This window comes from Grampus griseus (assembly GCF_964374135.1).
Source record: "Grampus griseus genome assembly, chromosome: 7".
NCBI lineage: Eukaryota > Metazoa > Chordata > Mammalia > Artiodactyla > Delphinidae > Grampus > Grampus griseus.
Window position 1 is genome coordinate 80930452 of NC_139001.1, and position 27844 is coordinate 80958295.

Sequence of the window (27844 nt, forward strand, 5' to 3'; positions counted from 1 at the left end):
ATATGAAGGTCAAACCACTAGCTTTGGTGCCCCCCTCCCCAGGCTGAGGCTCTGGGGCTCAGTCCTCTCCCAGATCTCTCAGCATCACCCTGTGATGGACCACACATGCTAATCTCAAAATGTGTGCTTAACAGGGTTTTCAAAACACACGCTAAAGGAAAATGATATAACAGAAAATGTCCTAGGTTGGTCATTAGGAGGCAGAGGCTCTAGGGTCAGCTCTGCCAGCTACCAACTGAGAACTGCCAAGGCCTGGCATTTCCTACACTTCAGGAGCTGGAGTCGAGACTCTGAAGTCTCCCTCAGAGCAAAGAGAAATCCTCACGCTGCCAAGGTAAAGTTCCCAATTCCAATCACTGCGGGCTTCTATTCATAGAGACTAGAGAGCGGAATCAGGTTATCACCCCGCATCCAGGATTCTTTGGGGAGACTAAAAATGAACCATCAATTCTAAATGCTATTAAACAATAGCATTTCTTTGGCGAAATCGAGAAATCCACAGACACTATTCACTTACTGATCTCCCTTTTCTCTCACTTTGTTTGAGGTTTTACATAAAACACCTGGGTAGAAATGGAAGGGTAACCATGTCTAGTGCCTAAAGAGTAATTAACCCAGCTCTCACGGTGTGAATATCTTATTAAATGTTACCCAAAGGGTAGGGTGACCCCAGTTTAACACGGCAGTTATAATGCAAACCCCCAGAGTCGTAAGCACAAAGAGAACCAGCTTCCTTATGGCAACCAGTTACATTTCCCTCGTGAAGGTGATACCAGACTCTGAGCTTTACTCAGAAGAGACAGGCCTGTAAGATTAATGACAACGTTAACATAACAAAGATGTTTCATCCAAGCCAGAGGTGTCCCCGAGCACTCTGAGCTGAACCACCGCAGAAAAGATTAAATCAGACTAAAAATATCGGCAACCTTGATGAAATGCACTGAAAGGATTTAGATATTCCAAGGGCAATACGCCAAGATCACGTGAAACATCAATTTAATTTCCTTTGCCTCTGGGATTCCTAACCCGACCTTCTTTGGGAATGAATGATACAGTGTTCTCCAAGATCTCTTTTCCTTTATTCCAGTTTGTGCACTGACATGGTTCTTTGAGTCCCAAAAGTTTGCCATGAAATTAGACATTCCAGCATGTCCAAACTACTTCGTTCAAGAGGATGCCCCTGAAAACAGCCTTCCTGATGCTGCTACTACTGGCTCCTCATTCCAGGGTCTTAGAGCTACATAATTAAAGTACACACCTGAGTTTTGGGAGCTACGACCTTTGCCCCTATAGCTGGGACACTGCTGGAATTTCCAAGAGGTGATGGACAGGCCCAGAGAAGAAAACAAGGGACAATTCAAGAAAGATCACGCAGCCTCCACTCTCATGCAGTGATGAGGCCCCATCCAATTTCTAGAGGTGAAGACTCTGTCTACCCAGGTCAACACTCCACTCTTCCGATCAAGTTTCCATTCCACATGAATCCAATTCCCTGAGTCTGCCCAATGAAGAGCTAGGGTAAATACTAGGAAGACGGGCACAAACATCAGTCTGCAGCCCTACATCAGTTCTGGGGGGCTTGAGCTGCTTCCAGCCAATAAATCTAGGACCTGCTGCTTTTAGTTTTTGTACCAGTGTGAGGTCTATAATCTCTGACTACAGACCTTATCATCCAGTTGTCGGTAGAGACTGGAGATCTCCTCATCATACTTCTCCTTCTCCTCTGCAGAGATGCCAGCAACCACAGGAACAATGTTGTCTATGACGGGGGTGTTATCACAGGGCTCCAGGGACTTCTGGTCCTTAGCACTGATCTGTTCATCCTCAGGCACAGCTTCTCCTGCAAAGCACAGCCGAGAGGAGTTAGGGATTGAAGAAATTCAGCGTGCAGCCCTCCAGGAAGAGGTCCAAAAATAGTCACTCCCGTGAAAAAGACACAGAGGACAGAATAAGGAGCTGTTGCATAGAGTTATAGCTTGTGTTCTTTCTATTTGACAAGAAAGGTCGCAGTGAATTGACCAAAATGGGTCTAAGGAAGAAGGAGACTATGTAACACTCCCTCCCCCATGATGCATCACTGAAGTAAACTGGTTCCATCAACCACACAAGCTCTCCAACTTTGCAGCGATACCCAGAAATTTTGCATACAATTTTCTTTGTTGAGGAATATGCTAGGGCTTTACTAGACTCATATTCTCTCTAGCGATTGATTCAAAGGGAAACAGACCTCTGAGGCATCCTAATTACAATTAATTAGGTTACTGTTTCATTAATAGAAAGAGCCAAATCAAGGAACAAATTCGCCATTGTTAATAGAACACCATAGGGCCCCAATCCTCAGACTCTGAGAATCTCTCACTCTGAAACAGGAAGTCAGGGTAGCCCCGGACCCGGGAACTCTGACTGACATCGCACCAACACACGTCCCACTACCACTCTCTCCCCCAGGAAGTCAGAATTAATTGTCTCAACTGGAGAGTTCAAATAGAATCATTTCTTGTGATATCAGGTAATCCCAGGAAAGAAAAAGCAGCCCATCTAGAATATCATGCAGACACTCTGCATACCGCTTCTCGGTCTGCAGAGGAGCATTTATGGGGCCTTCGAAGGAAGTAGTACCAAACGTGACCACGCAAATTGAGGGAAAAGGTGAAGTTCTCAAGCTGGTCAACGGCTATCCTCAACAAGAAAACCACCTTGCAAAGGCAGACTGCATAAAAAGGAGTCTATGAAAACCATGTGGCTCAACTGTGTCTTTTAAATATCTTCTTGGAAAGCAAACCAAAACCAAACATACTTTTCCATCACAATGTTTACCATCAGTTTCACACTCAGTTTGCTACAATCAGTGAGTGTCTGCAACATTCCAAACCTCACCCAGTTCTCAGCCCGTAAAATGCGTTCTGTGGAAATTCCCCAGGAAAACTGTCCTGAGCCAGAGGGAATTTCTCACAGGAAAAAAAAAAAAAAAAAAAGACACCCCAAAACAAAGGAGAGAAGAACTGAACTAATCCATGGCTTCATGAACAGTACATATCAAGTCTCAAGAAACCCACCTGAACACTGACTGCGTACGTTTATCTCAATATAAACAAAGCACTGTGATGGTTAGCTTTGCTGCTTAAGACTCCATTATCTCACTTGATAATCACAAACGGTACCACAGGCCTCCACGTCAAATAAAATTAACGCTCAATGATCTCACCTCAGCATCACAGTTCCATTGGAAGCAGCAACTTGAAGCAAAGCCTGGAATAAATGATTACTGTGCTGAATACAAAACTGAGCCAACCTTTTTTTTCTTCTGAAGCTCAACTACACTGCACTGTACCTAAGCTTTTTTCTAAAATTATTGACCTGAAACAAAACCAGAATATCTGAGTCGCCTTTGAGTTGAATCGGAACCAAATCATTATTTCATTCAGTTCCAATTCCTGGTTTGAAGCATCATCAACAACCTTAGTGTGCAGACCGGATTTCATCCAATGAAAGGATCTATATGATCTAGAGCCTGCTATGTCCATGGGCTATAAAAGCAGTGCCGTGTTCTAGTTCCTAAGGATTTGTGTGTGTGTGCTTCAAAACATTATATATATATATATATAAAATTATAAAAATATATATGTAAATATCTTTTTTTAACCATAGAGTATATACTAAAACTTTCGCCCTCCTTCTCCTCCACCTCCCAACTCTGTTCCTTCTCTAGAGAATTTCACCACTAACACTTTGGTAAATGTCCTTCCCCCACTCGGATCATGACTCTCTCTCTCTCTAATTTTTCAATCCTAGCTTCCGAAATTTGTGAACAGGGCAATCCAGGGCAGTATGAATTGATCTTCCAGCTAAAGCATATCGAAGATGAAACTCTTAACTGCACTAGACCAGAAACCAGCCAGAATATAGTCATATTGTCCACAGGCCAGTTCAGCCCAAGTCCAGAGGTAAGATACAAAAACATCTGAAAAGGACATACTCCCTGCATTCTTTGGTTCCAAATGGCCACAGAGGCAGTGAGGTTGGGGTGAGCTAAGGAGTTGCCCAGTGTGTATTTCCGTTTGTCTGGGTGGGCAGGAGTCAGGGATGAATCCCATAACCTAGCAGTGGGTGACCTGCTCTAACCAAAAGTCACAGGCTTGACTACCCCTAAAGCTGCCTTCGTCTTCCACTGAGAAGTTATAGCATTACAAAGTTCCAGAGTTGTCCCAGTTTAGAGAGGTTCAACAAGCTAGCCAACACTGCTCTGAGGCACCTGAAAGTGACCGACAGACACCGCATAAACATGGTCAGTGGGACAGTAAGCCACCTATCAAGCCATTTCCTGATTAACCTCTCGCTTTTTGTAAAGGCGAAGAAATAACAATGCCTTTAACACAGCACTGTTCTAAAGATTAATTAAACTAGTATATGTAAAAAACACAAAAGTCCATCTCTTATCCCCTCCTCTTCCTGACGAACTGTCAACTTTTTAAGTTTTGCAGATAAAATATCATTTTACTTATCCTGAGATTAGTGTTTCTGGGGTCTTCACGATACCTTTGGTAGTTAGAGCTCAGTTCCCCCCAAAAATACAATACAGCCATACGAGTAGTGCCTTTAGGGTTTATTTATTTTTAACATCTTTATTGGAGTATAATTGCTTTACAGTGTTGTGTTAGCGTCTGCTGCATAACAAAGTGAATCAGCTATACGTACACATATATCCCCATATCCCCTCCCTCTTGCGTCTCCCTCCCACCCTCCCTATCCCACCCCTCTAGGTGGTCACAAAGCACTGAGCTGATCTCCCTGCGCTATGCCGCTGCTTCCCACTAGCTTGGGTTATTTTTATTATTGTGAAAACAATATTTGAAACCTATAGCAGGTTTTCTGGTTTCCCTTGAACAAGTCTCTGAATCGAAGCATCAACATGTTCCCCACAAAACTACATCTAAACAGCGAGCCCATCCCAGTTTTTATTCTAAAGGTCAGGCAGCCAGTATTATTTTTCGCAGCAGCCGTTCAGGCCAAGAAGAACAAAGCAGCAACACACAGGAACAAAAGCAGAGGGTGTCTGGGGGAGAGCACAGCTCCTGCCCAGAGAGGAATCAAGAACAGGTTTTCCCAAACACCGCTGCCCTTCAAAGGACCGAGCAAATGACTTCCAGAAGCGTCCCTGGTAACTACACTGTCCAGCTCACAGACATGTCTGGGGATTGTAAATTCCCAGCACTATGAAGGACCTGACACTAGGCAATCTGTCTCCATGGCAATCTCACAGCATTAATGGAGAATATTCCCTGCAATGCAGTGGATAGGGTCTCCGGAGAAGCCCCCATGAGGTGATTATGGAATAACTGATTGTAACACAGAAGACAGCTGCAAACAAACCCTGGAGAAATAATGCCCTAAAATCTGGAGGTAGGAGAACAAGAAAAGGATCACAAATGAAGATTAGCCTCTATTTTTATTCTCCTTTGCATGAAAAGCAAATTTCTCTTAATTTATCCCTTGAGGATTTATAAGGAAAGAGCTTATAATATTGTAAAGCATCTGCTACTTTAGAATGAAAACTCCGCCTCCCACCCCCCAAGAAACATTTCCCTTTTTTACATAAGCATTCTGGCATTTCCTAATTTCCTATTGTCAGATGTAATTACCTTTAAGGACTAAAACGATTTGTGTGTACACAGGAGCATTCAGTTGGAGCATACCTATAAGGTTGCAGAGCACTTTAATTATAAAATGAAAACCCCCCAGAGGGCATAAATAACATTTCCACAAGAAGTAGAAATCCATCAATCGCAATAAACAAGAATGACAGACTAATCAAAAATTCTTGTTAGTGCTATTAGTTAAAAAATGCTAAAACAGGCTTTTGGGGGTTTTGTTTTTTTCAAAAAAAAAAAAAGAAAGAAAGAAAACCATTAGGCTGCCAGTAATTCATTAAAATTTCACACATGAAGTAGCAACAAGCTAGTTATCCTTTTCATAAATGGAGTCCCTACAGCCTCTGGAGAACATAGTAAGGTAATTGGCTTCTCTCTGCAGCTCCAGGGCAAAGATTGGCTGGTCACTCACGGCTTCCGCCAGAAACCAGACCAGATCTGGCAAAGGAGCCACTCTCTTTTAATACCAATTAAACAGGCCCAGTGGCAGACCTAATGGCAGGTAATTTCTATATCAAAGAAACGAAAAGGAAACCTTTAAGTTGCCAGATGGGCAGCTGGATACAAGATGTCATTATATAAATGGGAGGTTTAAAAAAAATCATTCCTTTATGGGATTATTTTGCACTCAAAGAGCATCTTTTACCCTATTTCCTCAAGATATTGTAAGAAGTTTAAGACATTCTCTAATCCTTTCTACAGTAATTTTCTAATAAACTGGTCACCCAGGACTCAGCATCCTCTTTACATTCTTCTTAAACAGGCCACACGATTCTCCTAGCGATCAGTATTTCTATTAGTGTTTCGTTGTGCTCTCAAAAGAAGGAAGAGGGCCTAACAAATTAGACCTCTCAAATGAAATGCTAACTTCTGAAGTTCTACAATAATCATGAGTCTGAGAGGGGGGCCAGCATCTTCTACATATTTAATGCCAAAAAAAGCAAATTGGGTCCGAACTACGGAGGCTGCACAGTTCCACAGAGCCCCCATCAGCCTCGAGGTTACAGATTTAGCTACTTGGAGAACCAAGCCTGCTGGCCTAGCATGTTTTAAGTCTGGAGAACAAATCTGCTCTAGAGATTGCTGATTTTTCCACACCTTCTCAGATTGTGATGAAATAATTTCTTTGCAGGACTTCAGCAGATGGGGTAAATCTACATCCACTCTGTTAGAAAATATTATATTATGCAAGAGATGCTGCAGATATGCAGTTTCATCAGGTCATTTCCCTGCACTTCTGACACCTGGATATTCAGGGCCTCTTTTTCTGACTGAAGCCCTTGTAAAAAGTTATCATTTTTTTTAAGAACAAAATTCAAAGAAGTACCAGAGAAGAGGGCATGTGTAATGACTGACCTGGCAGAGACTGGGAACTATGGACTCAACCCCTCTCTAAGCATCATGCCCCTGGGCCTTCAGCCCTCCTTCCCCATCCTCTTGTCTAGAGTCTTTTTGATGGATTGAGGAGGAGGGGGCAGCGGTGAACTGGAAGCTGAACTACCTAAATCTATCCCCACTTACAGGATGGTTCAAATCCTTTCCGTACATCCGATCAACAAGCAACAGAGCTGGAAAAAAAGAAAGATCCTATTTCTGACAGCTGCCCACTCCCTCTATCTGTCCTTAAGCAAGTAGGCTGAACAAATTTCCATGAGGCTACAGTTGCCAACAGAGCCTCCAGATTTGCAGAAAGACTGCCCGTCGATTCTAGCCCACAAGATGTCACTAGGAGATTGTGGTGGACATGTGTTGTTTTTCAGACACTCAACAGCCACTCTCACAACAGCACCTTGACTGCCTTGTGAGGAATTACCCTCCTCCAGTGCATGTAGTCTTTGTCAGACAACACATCAGGGTGTCCTGTCGTTCCCCAGACAAAGCACACCACCCAGCACAGTATCCTCTGACCCTCCAGGGCCTCTGGGTCTCCAACGCACGAGACAAGGATGGAAACACATCTATAGGGGATCCACTCCAGGTGTGGCCCCTTATAAGCCCAGTTCCTCAGCTGTTCTTTCGGTTCTGTGAGTCACTCATAGCCTTCTTTTTTTTTTTTTTAACTGAAGAATAGCTGATTTACAAAGTTGTGTTAGTTTCAGGCATACACCAAAGTGATTCAGTTATACATACACGTCTATTCTTTCTCAGATTCTTATCCGTTATAGGTTATTACAAGATACTGAATGTAGTTCCCTGCTTTCTCTTTTTGTTTAAGCTGGCAGGACCTTCACTGGCCCAGTGGGGAATGGAGCCAGGAGAGTGGACGGTTCTCCCCACTCCTGCTTTGTAAAAACAAGGTGTGAGGGCTTCCCTGGTGGCGCAGTGGTTGAGAGTCGGCCTGCCGACGTAAGGGACACGGGTTCGTGCCCCGGTCCGGGAAGATCCCACATGCCGTGGAGCGGCTGGGCCTGTGAGCCATGGCCGCCGAGCCTGCGCGTCCGGAGCCTGTGCTCCGCAACGGGAGAGGCCACAACAGGGAGAGGCCCGCGTACCGCAAAAAAAACAAAATAAAAAAAACAAGGTGTGACACGCCCCCCTTAAGCTCCCACGCACATGCCCTGGGCCACGCTGCCTGAATGGCAGTGGCAGAAATGAATTAAGGCTTGGTGTGGTATGTGCATTACTACGAGTCCCAGGCCATGTTCTGAGAATCAATGTTCTACCACACCCAGTGGAGAAAACCGCCAGGCTTGCATCGGAAGTAGCCCATTACGCTATAAGAATATAGGTGGGGATGGGGTGAGGACCAGCCTACAGGCATGTAATAGGATAGTATTTCATGGCTTTTGAATGACTGGGCAGGGAATGCTCTCTCCTGTGGCCAACTGTATCAGACGTACCGCTCTTCACTTACTTACAGTATCTGCCTGGGCCCAACTGGCCGCTGAGACATCATATTATTTTGCCTCTCCTACTCCTTTGTATTCCTACCTCATTCTGTATAACAGCAAACCGGCAAAAGCACAGGCATGCACACATATGCATGCTTTTCCCTGCTACACTCCTCCTCTCCTGCTCTCCTACCGCTGGAGTGGGGCAGCCAAATTCTTAAATGATAAACACTGTGCGAGGAAAGGAATCTCTTTCCCTAGGGAGGGTGCACACAGCTGACAACGCTCCTTTATCACGTTCTGACTGTAACCCGGGAATATCCATGCGTAGCCGTCACCGCAGCGAACTCAGCGGCTGCCCTCCCACACGTTTAGAACCAAGGTGCGTACCAAATTTCAGAAGCAAGTTGGAAATAGCCTGCCACTTGGGTTGTAGTGGAGGGCACTGCCTCTTCTCTCCACTCCACCTTTCAAAATCCCTGCTCTCTAGTTGACACATCCCAGCCGTGCCCTCGTGACCATGAGGAATCAGGGTGCACGGGACACCACGGAAGGAATTCCAGTCCCTTTTTTTCACACTCATCTCCGTGGCCTAAACACAAACCACCAGGGCGGCACGCAGGCTGCACCCATAAGGGAAAGAGAATGAATTCAGGAGTCAAGCGCCCTGTGGAGTCACCTAGGGCGAGTCTCCTATCCTGCCTCAAGGGCTGCCGGAGGATTAAACACCTAGTCCGGAACAGGACAGAAAGCCTCCTGGTTTTGTTGATGTGCAGTTAATCCTTAAAATAGTTCTTCATTCATACCTGGTCAAAGGACCACTCCACCATGCCTCCACCTGTCTCCTTTCCTGCCTGACATTTTTATACCACTACAGTAGGTTCTCTACATTTGAAAACTTTTGCTTCCAGAAAAACAAAGTGTTAGCTTGCCGGACAGGAGAGCTGCATCGATCTCCCTACTCTTAATCACTCAGTGATTACGTGGTAATGGTGGGGGTGAGTGGAGGGGTCTCTCAAGACCCTTCCTCTTCTCTTCCCTCTCCTCTCTTCAGGAGTCTATAGAGGACCTCACCCCTACCTATGACTTCAATTACCTCCAGAAGATCCATGGCAGCTCCCCTGAGCTCCAGATCTAACTTCTTATTTGGCATTTTCACCTGGATGTTACATCGGCACCTCAAACTCCCTTCTCACCTCCCTCGCCTCCCTTCTGGTTCTCCTCCTGTGTTTCTTGTCTCAGGGAGCACTTCTGCCCTCCATCCAACTCAGCAAGCTAGAAAACCTGACACTCTCTCTCCCTACGGCTTACTCCTCACCAAGCACTGCTGATTTCACCTCCTAAATACGTCTCCGGTCCGTCCATCTCTCTCCCTTTCCACTGCCTTGTCTCTCAATTCAACGACTATAATCTCATCTCTGGAAGACCACCCCAGGTCCTAGCCCTCCTCCCACACCCTCCAGTCCATCCTCCAACACAACCAATGGATCTTCAAAAATGTAAATCTCATCATACGATCTGCAGCTGAATAACCTTGAATGGCTTCTCACTGGTTCCAAGATAATGACCAAAATCCTGAACAAGGACTACATAGCCCTGTACGGGCCTGCCTGTCCCTCTCTCACCCATCTCAGTCCGTCTCGCCCAGCCCCAGATCTCCACACTGGCCATCACTCCCGCCCCGTCAGGGTCATTGTAAACCTGGCTCCTCCCACCCTACCCGCACTTCCACCCTCACCTATTTTGCTCAGCTAACTGCTCTGTTTCTCTCAGATCTTATTCCCTAGGTCACTTATTGGGGGAAATCTTTGCTGACTTGAGTCAAGCTCAGGGCCCTCTGCTGTAATAACTCTTAGCACCTTATACTTTCCCTTCTTGATGAACAGCACAGACTAGCATCACACGGTTATTCGTCGCGGTTGGAGACTATCTCCCCCACCAGCCTGTAAGCTCCGTGAGGGCAGAGACCATGCCTGACTGCTCACCCTTTAACCTCCGGCACTGCATTAAACACATGCTTACTTAACAGACATTTATGAAAGTCTATCACGTGTCAGAAACCATACATTAGTTCTCCTGAATTATGTAAGTTAAGGGCTTAGGTAGGATCTCACCCTATAGGGCATGGAAAACAGTAAATTTCTGAGTGGATCTGCAAGGTGGGACAAAGAATTAAAATGATGTCAAGTGAGCAATCCGAGAGCAGGGGACAGCACCCAAAAGAGATGCAAGGCATGAGCGTGGGTTAGGCAAACAGGGCAGTGGGCAGACCCCAGAGGACAGCTGACTACGGGATGGAGAACTGGAGGGTTGGAGCTTGGCAAAGGACAGGAAAGAAAAGAAAAACACAAGGTTAGTTGCCCACACCACAGTGTTTCTAAGGCCAGTTCCCCCTCCCCTTGTCAAAAGGCTTTACTGAATGTTCCAGTTGCCCAGCAGAGAAGTGACCCAAGAGAATCCCAGAAATAGAACAAAATTTCATACAGCCACTCCCTGCCTTGCCAAGCACTCCTCCCCACTCTCCTACTCCTGCCAAATTGCAAGGAATCATCCACCAGCCGCAGGTGCTGAATTATTCAATAATTCCAGCAGCTTTCAAAACGCTTGTGCAGCTAGAAAATCTCCCCAAAAGAAAAGAATTGTGTTATTTAGGCTACTAGGTCATTTCTTGAACCTCTCTTGAATCCTGGTTGCCCACGTAATTGTTTTTTCAATTGAACAGTAGCTCATGGACACCCCACCCTTCCTAGCAAAAACAGTGGCAAACATATAATCACAAGATGATCTGCTGCTAACTCTGCAGTTATAAGCAGGCAGGTTACCTGCCAAACCTGCACAGCCATCCCTAGGCTCTTGCACTTACCCAAGACTGAGATCTGATGCAGCACCCGAAATAAGTACCAAACCCAGCAGCAGAGAATCTGAAGAACAACCTCCAACTATCCACTATTCCCCTACACACACACCAAGCTGCCTTGTTTCAGTGAAAAAAAAAAAAGGGGGGGACTGCTACCTTCTAACCTCCGTCACCAAGCGAAAACCATTAAAATAATCTGTCTGAGCCTGGATCTGGAAACCCTTCTTCAGCACCTCACCCACAACCCACCCACCACTGCATGTCAGCCCTCTGAGATGTTTTCTTTGAGCAGAACGAACCAAAGAGAATGTTTCAGGGAAAAAGAAAAATGAGTCACGAAACAAGCCTTTAAGGCTCCATTTTAGGACAGAGTTTCTTCAGGAATCCCCTATTTCTGGCTCTGAAGAAGCAGAGCATGAAGATGAATTGGGCAAATAAAAATGCAAATATTTGCCAGCGGTGACTTTTAACCCCAAATCGATTATAAGACTCACATAGGAGAGAATGATATTTTTCATTTAATCAAAAGCAATCAGAGCCCCCAAAGTCTTGGGCACTGCCCTCCAAACCTCAAATATGGCTACCAGGGAGTGAATTACAGTGATAGACAGAGGCGCATCTCACTGCAAACAGATTAAGGGAACCTTGTAAACAGTCACTTGCCCACACTAAGCATGTATGTCAGGGGCTTCCCTGGTGGTGCAGTGGTTAAGAATCCGCCTGCCAATGCAGGGGACACGGGTTCAAGCCCTGGTCCGGGAAGATCCCACGTGCCGCGGAGCAACTAAGCCCATGCGCCACGACTACTGAGCCTGCGCTCTAGAGCCCGCGAGCCACAACTACTGAAGCCCATGCACACCTAGAGCCTGTGCTCTGCAACAAGAGAAGCCACCACAATGAGCAGCCCACGCACCACAACGAAGAGTAGCCCCCGCTCACTGCAACTAGAGAAAGCCCGCGCACAGCAACAAAGACCCAACGCAGCCAAAAAATAAATTTTAAAAAATTTTAAAACATTTAAAAACCCTTCCCCCAAAAGACATTGGGGAGTTTGGGTCAAAAAAAAAAAAAAAAGAATGTACATCAGCCAAATGATGGGGTGGGGCGGGGATGAGTGCTAGGGAATAAGACAATATCTGCTTGTTCACATAGGTGGTTGCAAGGCAGGACCAAGCTCCACCATCATCCACTCTTTCCCAAGTGCCCCAGGATGCCAACAGTTGTAGGGGGAAAAAAAGCACACGTTCATGCCTCATTCTTCCTTACCATTTCTCCACCTGTTTAGCTCCATCTCCAGATGCTGGAGAACATTCTTCAAAGTCTTGTTTTTCTCTTTCTCTTTTTCATATTTCTTCTTCCATTCTTCCGCTGTCAGCTCCAGGTTCACAGAGACTGTATTCTTGATGGTCTTAGCCCTGGGGTGAAAAACATAAGGGAAAAATTCTGAGCATAGCTACTAGCATTTGCTAAATCATGAATATAATTAAGCCTCAAATTCCTTTCACGCCAGAAGACTGGGACTTGGGGAGCACGAGGGACCCTGGAACTTTTACCTATCACCCTCCTAGCTGTATTAATGGCACCATTATTCCTAAGGCTCTAAACTCACCTTTCCGTTTTTATTTCTCCTTTACTTCCTGCCAGTCTCTAGATCCCATGGGATTTTCGTGTTTTTTTTTAATGAATTTATTTATGGTTACGTTGGGTCTTTGTTGCTGCGCATGGGCTTTCTCTAGTTGCGGCGAGCGGGGGCTACTCTTCGTTGCGGTGCGCAGGCTTCTCATTGCGGTGGTTTCTCTTGTTGTGGAGCACGGGCTCTAGGTGCACGGGCTTCAGTAGTTGTGGTGCACGGGCTTAGCTGCTCTGCGGCATGTGGGATCTTCCGGGACCAGGGCTCGAACCTGTGTCCCCTGCACTGGCAGGCAGATTCTTAACCACTGCGCCACCAGGGAAGTCCCAGGATTTTCATTCGAATTATCTCTTGGGGTCTTTCTCTATTCCCTCTGCCACCACCTTGGTCTATGTTCTCAGTAACAACTTATGGTTATAGCGTTTTTCAAACATTCAGCATCCTCCTTTAAGCATCTTACATACCACTACCAGATTCATCTGCCCAAGTAGAGCTTTCTTTCAATTCAGTTAACTATGAAACACTGGGGATATACCAAGACAAACGAGACAAGGTCTCTGGCCTTGGAGCTTACAGTTTCTCATACCAATAAATACACAGACAAATCAGGTGTTTCTCTTACCCACATTTGGTACCTAGAATCATCCCTGATGTGTTTAACACATGCCAACACATGACACCCGAAACAGGTGGGTCACGTTATGAACTCAGCCTGGCCAGGTGAGACCGTGGCTCCCTGCCAGGCACATCCTTCCCCACCACCCAGGCAACTGTCACCAAGTACGAGTGGAGGGCCCACTTTTCTCAAGAAAAGTCAGAAATTAAGATTTTTATTTGTATCTCCCAGCTTAAGACAATTCTTCAGAATGACGTGTGGGACAAACAAACATGTCTAATGGACACCATTTTGCCACTTGGGGTATAAGAGATGGAGTGGCCTCCTAGGATGGATGGCCTGGGATGGAGTGTGATGCCACAGTGGATTTTTGGACAGTATCTCAAGGGAGCAAGAAGTGAGAGTTAAGGCACTGGGGGCTCCAGCCAGTAATGAAAACCAAATACATGATTCACTGACTTATGCACAAAAATGAACACATAAGCAGATCTGTCCAATTAAAAAGTAAATTGATGGAGGGAGATGCAAGAGGGAAGAGGTATGGGGACATATGTATATGTATAACTGATTCACTTTGTTATAAGGCAGAAACTAACACACCATTGTAAGGCAATTATACTCCAATAAAGATGTTTAAAAAAAAAAAAAAGTAGGGCTTCCCTGGTGGCCCAGTGGTTGAGAGTCCGCCTGCCGATGCAGGGGATACGAGTTCGTGCCCCGGTCCGGGAAGATCCCACATGCCGCGGAGCGGCTGGGCCCGTGAGCCATGGCCGCTGAGCCTGCGCATCCGGAGTCTATGCTCCGCAACGGGAGATGCCACAACAGTGAGAGACCCGCGTACCACAAAAAAAAAAAAAAAAAAAGTAAATTGACGATGGCAGAATTCCACTTATTGCATACTTCTGAAGAAGTACAAACTTCATTTAAAAATATGTGATATCCTGTTTTATTTGCTATTGACTTTTTCATTTTAAACTCCCACCAGTTCTTGTCCTGTCACATTTGCTGGCACTATCTGATGTGTGATTCGGGTTAATTGCTGTTGTCATGAAATGACATTTTGGACATGATTTCTATTACAGTGAAAGAAATTCAGCAGTCCTCACCAGTGCTGCAGACGTCATTCCAAAAATTAATTCCTAAAGCAGACAACTAAATAACCCAACTGTCAAAAGAGGAGTTAAATGATTTCAATGTAATCATTTCAGTGTAATTCTCCCTCACTCACTGTAGCTTAAGGCTGCTGTCCCCAGAAGTGCTTCAACTCTAATTTTTCAAATAACAGCAATCTTATTGCTACTTTAAAGTCTACGCCGATTTGACACTTTCACCTCACCTTCTAACATCCTCAGGCAGTGTCGTGGGTGTTTCTCAGATACAAGCACAAACACTGCAGCATCCATTACCAACTTAGGTTAGTAAGAAAGTGAACAATAACCTATGGCCGAAATGCTTGTGGACATTTAAGGGCATACTTTGAGGATACTAATCTTTTTTTTTTTTAACATTTCTTCCTTCCTTCCTCCCTCCCTCCCTCCCTCCCTTCCTTCATTTCTGCGTTGGGTCTTTGTTGCTGCACACGGGCTTTCTCTAGTTGTGGCGAGCAAGGGCTGCTCTTTGTTGTGGTGCGCAGGCTTCTCACTGTGGTGGCTTCTCTTGTTGTGGAGCATGGGCTCCAGGTGTGCGGGCTTCAGTAGTTGTGGCACACAGGTTCAGCAGTTGTGGCTTGTGGGATCTAGAGCGCAGGCTCAGTAGTTGTGGCGCATGGGCTTAGTTGCTCTGCGGCGTGTGGGATCTTCCCGGACCAGGGCTTGAACCCGTGTCCCTTGCATTAGCAGGCAGATTCTTTTTTTTGTTTGTTTTGTGTTTTGTTTTGTTTTGTTTTTGCGGTACGCGGGCCTCTCACTGTTGTGGCCTCTCCCGTTGCGGAGCACAGGCTCCGGACGCGCAGGCTCAGCGGCCATGGCTCACGGGCCCAGCCGCTCCGCGGCATGTGGGATCTTCCCGGACCGGGGCACGAACCCGTGTCCCCTGCATCGGCAGGCGGACTCTCAACCACTGCGCCACCAGGGAAGCCCAGCAGGCAGATTCTTAACCACTGCACCACCAGGGAAGTCCAAGGCTACTAATCTTACTTTTTACATCATAAAGATTCTCTTGATTTCCAGTGATACTAGAAAGAGAAGAGTAGAGCCTTTATGCTATACTCAGACAGGTTTAGCCACAAGTCCAATTTTGTGAGCGGACCCAACAAGGTTATCCCTCATATAGCTGAACCTCATTCTCAAAGTTCTTTTAAGTTGTTGAGAAAATTCTTTTTCTCCCATTTCTGTAGTAATTTGAGTCCTGGCAAGAGATAGTCTACTCAAATTGGGAAGAGCTTAACAAAGGTATGGGAAGGGTGATGGGAAATAACAAGGGATAATGGGTACCCCACATTAGTGATGGGGGTGCCGTTACCACCCTTAGGCTAAAGGGGTCCCAGAGGGAGGGAGCTATAAGAAGAAGGCTGTCCATACTCACAGATACAGAGAACGAACTAGTGGTTACCAGTGGGGAGAGGGAAGTGGGGAGGGGCAAGATAGGGGTAGGGGATTAAGAGGTACAAACCACAATGCATAAAATAAATATGCTACAGGGATATATTGTACAGCACAGGGAATACAGCTCATATTTTATAATAACTATAAATGGAGTATAACCTTTAAAAATTGTGAATCACTGTTTTGTACACCTGTAATTATATAATATTGTACATCAACTATACTTCAATTTTTAAAAAAGAGAACAAATTAAAAAAAAATTTTAACCCTTAAAAAAAAGAAGGCGGCTTCCCAGTAGAAGCTGTAACAGTCTTTGGTCTAAGAACACAGCCAACCCAAAGTGACCCTTCAGGGAAGGAGTCAAGAAATGAATACCCTGACCTCACTCTCTCCTCTCCTTATGACTGCCTGCCCATGTTCCCTCCCCATTGGTGGAACCTAACTGGAAGCCAGAGGCAAGGGAGCCCATTGTAGCTGTCCAGACTGGTCACTGTCCCAGGGCACAGAGCAGAGCAGAGATGGTACAGAAACAATCCAGAGGAGCAGATGGAAGATACACAACCCAACTCCCATCTGGAACTGAGAACAATGGTGGGAAACCACGTCTCCTGCTGCTGTCCTAGACAGACTCCATTCAGTCCCAGATGAGGCAAAAACATCACGCCTCCCCACCCCCTAAAGGTAGAACATGAAGAAATCGGCTAACACTGAATGGGAGCGAGATCAATTAGCCCACAAGTGTTCTACAGATTTAAAATAATCTGAGATAAAATCTCAGGAGTTTTGCATGTGTCTGTAGAAATTGACAACCTGATTCTAAGATTTATAATAAAAATAAAGAGGGCCGAGAATAGCAAAGACAGTTTTGAAGGACAAAGCTAGAGGATGGAATATCAACATATTATAAAGCCACAGTAACTGAAACTGATTAAATAGTCCAGAAACTTTAGAATACAAACAGAATAGATTATCCAGAAACAGACGCTCAGCTATGTAGCCATTTGATTTACAACAAAGGTGCGCGTACAGCACAGAGGGAAGGGATGGTCCTTTCAGTACACGGTGCTGGGGCAGGGGTGGAGGTGACGATCTTTATCAACTCCCCCAGTAACATATAAAAAATTCTATTACAGATGAATCATATGCATAAATGTGAAAGGTAAAACAATAGAGCTGCTAGAAGAAAACAGGAGAGTATCTTTAAGACCTTGGGGTAGGCAAAGATTAATTTCTTAAATAGAATAGAAAGAAAAGATAAATTTGACTTCATAAAAATTTAAAACCCTCTCTTCATTAAAAGTCACCATTAAAAGAATTAAAACATACGCTGCAAAGTGAGAGAAGATATAAACAATCCATATATCTGCCAAAGGACTTATCCAGAATAATCCCTATAAATCAATCAGAAAAAAAGCAGACAACAGGTGAAAACACTGGGCAAAGATCTGAATAGGAACTTCACAAAAGAAGTGCCAATAAATACCACCCACAAAGGGTGCCTTCAGGGAGATGCAAAATAAAATGACAACAGGATACTTCTACACACCCAACAGGATGGTTAAAAAATTTTAAACTGATAATACCAAGTGTTGATGGGGATGTGCAGTGACTATAATACTCAATTGCTACTGGAGGGAGTATAAGCTATTCCAATCATTTTAGAAAACTCTTTGGTACTATCTATTAAAACTAAATATCTTACATCCTGTGAGCTAGCAATTCCACTCATAGGTATATAACCGACAGAAATGAGGACATATGGTCACCTAAAGACATGACAACGAATGTCACAGCAACTTCATTTATAATAGCCACAAGCTGAAAACAATACAAATAACCGTCAACAGTAGAATGGATACATACATGCCATATTCATACAACAAAATATTATCGAACTATGAAAACTAAACTACTCCTACACCTAACAATGTAGTGTACTTCACAGATACAGTGTTGCATAAAAGAAGCCAGATACAAAATAATACTGCATGTTTCTATTTGTATCAAGTTCAAAGACAGCAAACAGTCATCTAAGTTGACAGAAGTCAGAATGACACTTACCCTTGAGAGTTGGGTACTGACTGGGAGGGTTCAAAGAGAGGCTTCTAAGATGCCAGGTGGTGGTTACATGTGAATATACATGTATATTTAAATTTTTACTGAGTTGCATACTTAAATGTATTTTGCTATATGTATGCTATATTCAACAAAAATAAGTTAAGAAAAATAAATTGATGTGGAAAGAAATCAAGTCAGATACAAATATTTCTAAATTGTGGAAGAAACAAGAGTTACTAAGAGAGATACTGAACTTCTGTGCCTGGATTTATTTCTTTTTAATAGAACAAATATTCTCCTATCTAGGAGGTTGAAACCAACCTTGCAAAATGAAATAAAGAGTGTCTTGGTCCCTTGCTCCCACAAGAGACCTAGAATAAAAGGATGATGAACATGTATAATCTCTTGTTGCTTCTTACCATGAACTTTAGGAAAATCTACAGAGTGAAAGGGCCTAATGATTAGGTTCTATCTAATTTTGCCGCCAGTGTGGATTAGCTAGTGGTCTGATGAGTTTTGTTTTGTTTTGTTTTGTTTTTGCCTTGTTCACCGCAGAGCATGTCCAAGTGTCTTCCAGCTCTCATACTCATTGCTCTTTTATTTTGGTATTTTCCACATACGTGCTAGCTGTCAATCACACTAAGCAGTGTTACATCTGGACCCTCTGTTCAAACACAGTGAATAAACATGGATCCTGGGCACTCAGGACACGGTGCCAGGACCCATGAGCATTTCCTGCTCAGCCTGGTTTGCAAAAGGATTTCAGGTAGCTAACAAGGAAACATAAAATTGATGGGATAGCAGAAATTAAGAAATGCTCTTAAGGCAGGTTTTATCATTTTTTCTAGCTGAAGCTATATAGCAATAGCAATACTACCCAGCCCCATAGTTTTGAGACATCACCTCCTTGATACAGGAAAAAAACCCAATAATCCATGGGAGCCTTACCATAGCCATGAACTGACTACTCATTCATCATCTTTATGGGTCAATCTCACTCTGCTAACATATGATTAATCCAGTGTGACCTCATCACTCACAAGGGAGCACAAAAGTATCTTGGGTCTTCACTTTCAGAGATTCTCAGTTTGGTTTTTCAACCAGATCCCCTAAGCTGTATACAGAAATAAATGCCTGTTCCACAAGCTATGACCACAGCAGACACTGAGCAAAATCCTAACCAAAGGCTACTTAGGGGAAGAACCTTAATTGATATTAGGTTTACAGCTTAATAGCAAGACCTACTTAGCAGGAATGAGTCAAATCTTAAAGGTACAATGATCAGGGTTTCTGTTTTGCAGTTTTTCTTTGTTTCAGCTTTCTTTAGAGAGATAAGCACCACTTAAATAATACGATCTAGGCCTGCACCAGATATAATATCTCTTCTCCCCATAGGGAGGGAACCAGGATCCGGTTTTTAAAAGATCTCAAAGCTAATGAATGTTAACCATTTTTGGAGAAGGCAGACCAAGCATAGCAGACAGAGAGCAGAGGCCACAGTACGTACTCCACCTAGATCTCCATACAAACACAGTTACGTCAGAAAAGGATACACTGACATATTCCACTGAAGGATGGCAAGAGGAAGACTCTACCCCTCTGTCCTCGCGTGTTCTGTTATGTCCTCCTCAGCACCTCTCAGTTCCGCTGTCACTGAACTCGCAATTTACTTGTTCAGAACCACATGCCCAGGCTTCCAAGATTACTGATCGTGTCCATTTCTACCACCTTCATTAAGCCCCCATATGTGATGTCACCATTATTTGGCACCTGAATCAAACCCTTGTTGAAGAGGGGAAGTCGTAGAACCACTGGTTCACATCACTCTATGTCCTGTTAAATCCCATCCCCACCTATTTCCTGAATAATTGCCTATATTTGTACTTTCTGGCCAAGATCAGTTCTAAATGATATAGAAACTACATACTGTTGGAGTTTCTTCAAATTACCTCGGCCTCCCCTGGAACAGCCAGGAAGATGTTTGCTCTTGGTACCTTCCTATCTCTTGTTTTCAGCATTTTCTTTCCCTCTCCAGGATAGTAGTGGCATTTGAACAAGGAGCTCTAGACAAACCCACACCTTCAATGCATAGAATAAATCTGTAATGCATGATTCCACATGGCGAATGGTGTGCGTGAGAGAGAGATAAAGAGACTGAGATCTCTTGTGGGGTGGAAGAGGGTAGCCCAGCATCCCTCTCTATCAGTCAGGGTTCTCCAGAGAAACAGAACCAACAGGAGGGAGGGAGGGAGGGAGGGAGAGGGAGGGAGGGAGGGAGGGAGGGAGAGGGAGGGAGGGAGGGAGGGAGGGAGGGGGAGAGAGAGAGAGAGATATTATATATCTGATATCTTATATATCAGAGAGGATATCTATCTATCTATCTATCTATCTATTGAAATTGTCTCACTGGAAACTCAGGCAGAAATCGATGCTACAGTCTTGAGGCAGTTTCTTCTCCAGAAAACCTCAGTTTTTGCTCTTAACGTCTTCATCTGATTGGATGAGCCTCACCCCTATTATGGAGGATAATGTGCTTTACTTAAAGTCAACTAATGGTAGATGGTATCCACAAAAAAATTTCAGACCTAGGTTAGTGTTTGATTAAATAATTGGCTACTACAGCCTAGTCAAGTTAATACATAAAACCATCACACCTCCTAATCTGCTCTGGGTCCTAGTTCCCATATAAAACACCTAACCTTCTTCTGGACACATGACTGCCGCAAAGCACCTTTCCGTTTCCCGGTAAGGCCATTTCCCTGCCCATGAGTCGGGGATGTAGGGAAGGAGAAATTAAAAGCTTTAAATTTTGTCTTTTGAAAAATTTTAATCTCTGGAGAAACATTAAGAAATGACCAGCTTGGGTAAAGATTTGGCATCTGGTTAAACTAACTGTCATCCACAGCGTTTCCTCCTCCAAGAGCAAAAATTAACCCTATTGGTGTTTGGCAACAGGCCCTCCAACAGGGGGTGATTTGATTCTTTCTCCATCCTATGTCAAACCTGCAGCCAAGCATCTCCCTTGGCCAAAGTGCTTGCTCTCGTCCCGCAGGGAACTTGTTATGCTCTGGGGACATGCATTTTGCACACACACCACCCAGGCTCTGCCTAATCCAGCTGCCGTTAAACTGAGCATGAAATGGCACAAGTTTTTTTCAAAAAGTGCATATCGGAAAAAGAATATTACTTTTCCTAAACTATCCATTCCCCTTTCACATTTAACATATAAATAAAGCCTGTGAATTATTCATGCTGGATCAATCAAACTCTTGGTGTCAACAATGTGCTGATTCAGGCTTTTTCTAAACTGATTGGTCTGCCCCTGGGGACTCACTTTTCCCTCATTACCATCACAAATCAAGGTACATTAAATAGGCTTCCATGACTGGGTGATTTGATAATTGTTAACTGGGTGATTTCCACACTTCTAAAACTTAAAAATAACCTTTTTGAATAGTGCTATAAAAGTACTTTGGGGACTTCCCTGGTGGTGCAGTGGTTAAGAATCCGCCAGCCAATGCAGGGGATACAGGTTCAAGCCCTGATCCGGGAAGATCCCACATGCCGCGGAGCAACTAATCCCGTGCACCACGACTACTGAGCCTGTGCTCTAGAGCCCGTGAGACACAACCACTGAGCCCGTGTGCCACAACTACTGAAGCCCACGTGCCTAGATCCCGTGCTCCGCAACAAGAGACACCACTACAATGAGAAGCCCGCACACCACAACTAGAGAAAGCTGAGTGCAGCGATGAAGACCCAATGCTGCAATTAAATAAATAAATAAATTTATTTATTAAGATTAAAAAAAAAAAGAACGCATTACCTTTCCTCCAAAGGTTTTAGTATGCCTGACAGCACTTCATTTAAAAAAAAAAAAAAGAGGGGGCTTCCCTGGTGGCGCAGTGGTTGAGAATCTGCCTGCCAATGCAGGGGACACGGGTTCGAGCCCTGGTCTGGGAAGATCCCACATGCCGCGGAGCAACTGGGCCCGTGAGCCACAACTACTGAGCCTGCGCATCTGGAGCCTGTGCTCCGCAACAAGAGAGGCCGCAATAGTGAGAGGCCCGCGCACTGCGATGAAGAGTGGACCCCCTTGCCGCAACTAGAGAAAGCCCTCGCACAGAAACGAAGACCCAACACAGCTAAAAATAAATAAATAAATGTATTTTTTTTAAAAAAAGTACTTTGGAAGACTAATTAAAGACTAAGAAATGAAACTCTGGGAGCCAGATGAAAAAGAAAAATTGGTGAAAGTGCTCTAATTTGAGTCCCCATCCCTTAAAGCAGGAAGTGTTCAGCTTCCTGACAGAGGACGGTTTTTGACTCTCTGCTGCCCTCAGGCACCTGTATACTCTGTCATGTTTCTACTGTATCAAAGGACCTACTACTGTTTTATTCAGAACATCGATACAGTATAGCCTAGCAACAAACATGGACTTTCTTTGTGTCCTTGAAAGAACCACGTGGCAAGAACTAAGGAACTTCATGCTGCCCTTAGGTTTGGCCACCCCTGCAACAAGAATATCATGAACACTCGTTATACTGAATTTGGGAGATGCCCGGCAGTCTTTTCTGAGTTCATAGTGCTTAATCTCATTAGCTATCAGATACCATGTCTAATCTGATGTTCAGACTCATGTCTGCGTGTAATTGGGTTCAATGTGTGTAGTTAACAATAAAGCGGGTACTGGCCCCACAGAGAAGTTAGATGTCTTTGAAGAATCCATTAACTAACTCGAAGATGGAGGAAAGGGAACAAAATTTCACACATTTCTAATTAAGGGCAGGAAAACAAACCAGATCGAAACCCAACCAAATTTCTGGACATAATGGTGTCATAGTTCAGCAACCGCTCTAATGTTCTAGGGATTCCTACATAATAAGCATTAGGTTCATCTGTTCATTCATTTTGATAACATTTGTCTGCTGACCACCTACGGTGTCCTAGTTGTCCTAGGTGCTTGTTGGGACAACAGAGGCTGGTAATAAACTAGTCCTTGTCTTCATGGAGCCTAGTATCCAGATGACTCTGACTAAAGATTACAGACCAACCTATTTCATTTGAAAATATAATTGACATACTATTTATTTCCTGGAATCCTAAATTATCAGCAGGATTTCTTTTTTTTTTTAACATGCATACTAAGGGTCTTTTTATTTTTATATTTTTTAACATCTTTATTGGAGCATAATTGCTTTACAATGTTGTATTAGTTTCTGCTGTATAACAAAGTGAATCAGCTATATGTATACATATATCCCCATATCCACTCCCTCTTGCGTCTCCCTCCCACCCTCCCTATCCCACCCCTCTAGGTGGTCACAAAGCACCGAACTGATCTCCCTGTGCTATGCGGCTGCTTCCCACTAGCTATCTATTTTACATTTGGTAGTGTATACATGTCAATGCTACTCTCTCACTTCGTCCCAGCTTACCCTTCCCCCTCCCTGTGTCCTCAAGTCCATTCTCTACATCTGCGTCTTTACTCCTGTGCTGCCCCTAGGTTCATCAGTACCTTTTCTCTTTTTTCTTAGATTACATATATCTATATATAGATTCCATAAATATGGTATTTATTTTTCTCTTTCTGACTTACTTCAGTCTGTATGACAGTCTCTAGGTCCATCCACCTCACTACAAATAACTCAGTTTCGTTTCTTTTATTGTATATATGTGCCACATCTTTTTTCTTTCTTTTTTTTTTTGTTGCGGTACGCGGGCCTCTCGCTGCTGTGGCCTCTCCCGTTGCGGAGCACAGGCTCCAGACGTGCAGGCTCAGCGGCCATGGCTCACGGACCTAGCCACTCCGCGGCATGTGGGGTCTTCCCGGACCGGGGCACGAACCCGTGTCCCCTGCATCAGCAGGCGGACTCTCAACCGCTGCGCCACTAGGGAAGCCCTGTGCCACATCTTTTTGATCCATTCATCTGTCGATGGACACTTAGGTTGCTTCCATGTCCTGCCTATTGTAAATAGAGCTGCAGTGAACATTGTGGTACACGTCTCTTTTTGAATTATGGTTTTCTCAGGGTATATGCCCAGTAGTGGGATTGCTGGGTTGTATGGTAGTTCTATTTTTAGTTTTTTAAGGAATCTGTTCTCCATAGTGGCTGTGTCAATTTACATTCCCACCAACAGTGCAAAAGGGTTCCCTTTCTCCACACCCTCTCTAGCATTTATTGTCTGTAGATATTTTGATGATGGCCATTCTGACCGGTGTGAGGTGATACCTCACTGTACTTTTGATTTGCATTTCTCTAATGATTAGTGATGTTGAGCATCCTTTCATGTGTTTGTTGGCCATCTGTGTATCTTTTTTGGAGAAATGTCTATTTAAGTCTTTTCAGCAGGATTTCTTTAATCATTCATTCCAGAACTTTAATTCTACTCCTACTTCATTCAGTCCTGATCCTTATATTACACCCATATCCTTGTACATTATGTCACGTTCAGTCCAGTCCCATACATGACCATGACTTTCCCAAGCCTGTTGAAAGATGGAGGAAAGGGGGGACTTGCAATCACTGGACACCTTATTCTGTGCCAGCCCTTGTGCTACGTAAAAACTGAAGCAACTCATTTAATCCTCCCAATAATTATCAGAAGTAGGTGTTATTATATTTCTTCATATAGGCAAGGAGATTCAGGCTCCAAGAGAAGGAAATGAGAGAAAAAAATGGGTGAGAAGCAGAGCTTAGCTTCAAAGCTGGAGTAACTGACCCCAGAGGGCTGTGCTCATCAAGGTCCCTGATCAAGCAGCCCACATGGAAGAGGCTGTGGGTCAAATGATATGGTCTCGGTCCTATAACATCCCGCACATTTAGTTATTTACTGGCTGTGTGGTCTCAGGGGCAGGATGGCTTGGAGCCAAAGCCTCAATTTCATCCTCTGCACAAAGGGGAGAGATGCCTACCTGACAGAATTTCTATGAGGATTTTGACATGCCTGGCACACACTAGTTCCTTTAAAAAAGTGCTAGTGGGTTTCCCTGGTGGCGCAGTGGTTGAGGGTCCGCCTGCAGATGCAGGGGACACGGGTTCGTGCCCCGGTCCGGGAAGATCCCACATGCCGCGGAGCAGCTGGGCCTGTGAGCCACGGCCGCCGAGCCTGCGCATCCGGAGCCTGTGATCCGCAACGGGAGAGGCCACAGCAGTGAGAGGCCCGCGTACCGCAAAAACAAGAAACGAACAGAAAAAGAAACCAGGAAAGGTGGGGCAGGCAGGATGATCCCCACAGTCCTCTACGTTTCCCATAAACAGATACAGGTTTATAGGTATTCTGTGACCCTTAAGAAAAAGTAGGTGTTATCCTACTGCAATCCATTGACCTAAGCATTGTGCTAATCAAGGAAGTGATCTGAGAGGAAGTAAAGGACCCAAATCCAATTTAAAAGATATATTAGTTCTACAACCATTCTGTGTAATTATTATTTATTTAGACATCCCACAGGTGCCATGACTGGGTAATTCTATGTTCTGTTGAGGGTTCAGGAAATGAGTGGGGTTTAATGCAGTTTAAACAAGCCGTAACAATCTCCCATTCAGAATGCCGACCACCATCTGGCCTTTCGCTAGGCATCTTAAACGATTTCTCAGGCATAACCACACAACACACTCCCAGGAGGAAGGCGGAGGGAGTGCTCCGTGCATAAGGCAGCTGGAGCCCACAGAGAACTGGTAACTTGTCTAAAGATCACACAGTTGTTTGAAGGGAATGACAGCAGTAGAATCCACAACTCCCAACCTCAGGTTCAGGCTCAGCCCATTGAGCATGGAAGATGCTCAGATGGTCCCAAGCCACAGCACCCCAGCACTCTGGGAACTAGCACCTGAGGCAGCCCTGCAGGGAGGATGGGGCTCAACACCTGGAACTGACAGACCATGACTGAAGATCAAGAAAGGAAGGAATGAACTAATCCATACCCATGAATGTTGTTGTAGGATTACTTTTTTTTTTTTTTTTTTGCGTTATGCGGGCCTCTCACCGCTGTGGCCTCTCCTGTTGCAGAGTACAGGCTCCGGACGCGCGGCTCAGCGGCCATGGCTCACGGGCCCAGCCGCTCCACGGCATGTGGGATCTTCCCAGACCGGGGCCGAACCCGTGTCCCCGGCATCAGCAGGTGGACTCTCAACCACTGCGCCACCAGGGAAGCCCTGTTGTAGGATTACTGACTGTCCTTGCTGCCTACCTCGTAAAATTCTCAGACATCTAGGAAATCTCCTTCGGACATTTTTGAAGGTGAGAAGAGGGTGGCCACCCTCCCCTTTCCTCAGCATACATGCTGCATCTCCTACCCCCAGGGTAAGTATCAGTATTTCTTCTCCCCACCCTTTTATATTTATGCAACTACTCTACAATCACCTAAGTTTCAGTTATTCTATCAAGCAAATTTGCAATGGATCCCAAATATGGAAGTACTTACTGGTAGTAGTGGTACCACTAATCATACTACCAAGACTGGCAGTTACCAGTCGAGTTATATACCCTTGAAATTCTGTGAACCTGAGACTTAACTGCATGACGAACAAAAGTAACACTCCACGGAATAACCAACAATCACATCTATAATAAGTTTGAGTTGTTTTTTTCAACATCATACCTTTGATAGGCATATTCCTACCCATTATTTTAAAACATACTTGTTCCTTTGGCCTCAATCAATGATGTCTCAAGTTTACAGGTCACCTGCTAGATGCAATTTACTAAACAGCCTGCTTGCTTCCCTACTCTGTTCCCTCTCTGACCCTAGCCCCTCACTGCTCACTCCTGACACCTAAGACCCAGCTCAGAGCATAGGTTACGAGAGGCCACGCCCACCTTTGTCCAAACATTAGCGTTGACTTGGTCTCAGCTTCATTGAACACCGAGGGAGAACAGCAAATAACGATGGTGGTTCTACAGTTCCCGCCCAGAGAGTCCTGAAGAATCCGAGTCATCTTGCTGTCCCGGTATGGCACGTGTGTTTTCTATTTAGGAAAAGAAAACATAGTGGCTGTTACAGCCCATTCAAAGAGAAAATACAGAGGCAAGCCAGTGAGTGATGGGAGCTGGGCTTAGAAACATGTGAAATAAAAACCTGTTGCCTGGTCTTTGGATTTTGCCAAAGTTTAGAATGCCCATTCTGGGACCACCCGGGTCATATGAAATTAGCATCACCATTCACACATTTTAATGGGTTAGATTTCCCAGCAAGCAGGGCATCCACAGCCAGGATTCCCCCTGTCCCTTTCTGAACAAAAACAAATGAATCTCTGGGGTGTGTGGCAAAGAGAGTACACGAACTCAAAAGGTGACTTCTCATAATATCATTGAATAGATGGGGACAGGATCACTTACTGTCCCTTCTGCCAAGGCAGAGATCACGTTTCCAAGAGCAGACAAAGACTTATTGATATTTTTAGCTTCGTCGAGAACAGCTCCCTCGGCACCAGTTTTGCTGACCTACCAGAGAGAAGAGAAAACAGTGAGCTGCACAGGACAGCAAAAGCACAGAGGAGAAAATTCCAATTCACAGGAGGGCAAGCGGGGAGGAAGGGACTGACGTGAATCCTCCTGGAATGCAGGGGAAAATAAAGGTAAGTAAGAATCATGGTGATAAAACCTTCCCTTGTACCTGAGGCTGGGGATCTGTTCTCTCTTATTGTCATTTTCCTCTCA

The 27844-nt window shown here is 44.6% G+C and overlaps 1 protein-coding gene across 1 annotated transcript in view; it reads right to left on the reverse strand.

Moving 5' to 3' along the window:
- KIF5C (kinesin family member 5C) overlaps positions 1-27844 on the reverse strand; it is a gene marked incomplete at both ends in the record, with an annotated part of 148851 nt that overhangs the window by 36005 nt on the left and 85002 nt on the right. The window contains 4 exons of the mRNA XM_082658878.1: positions 1665-1840; positions 12603-12751; positions 27005-27153; positions 27524-27628. Coding sequence (XP_082515004.1) covers positions 1665-1840; positions 12603-12751; positions 27005-27153; positions 27524-27628 — 579 coding nt within the window. The remainder of the gene's footprint in view (positions 1-1664; positions 1841-12602; positions 12752-27004; positions 27154-27523; positions 27629-27844) is intronic.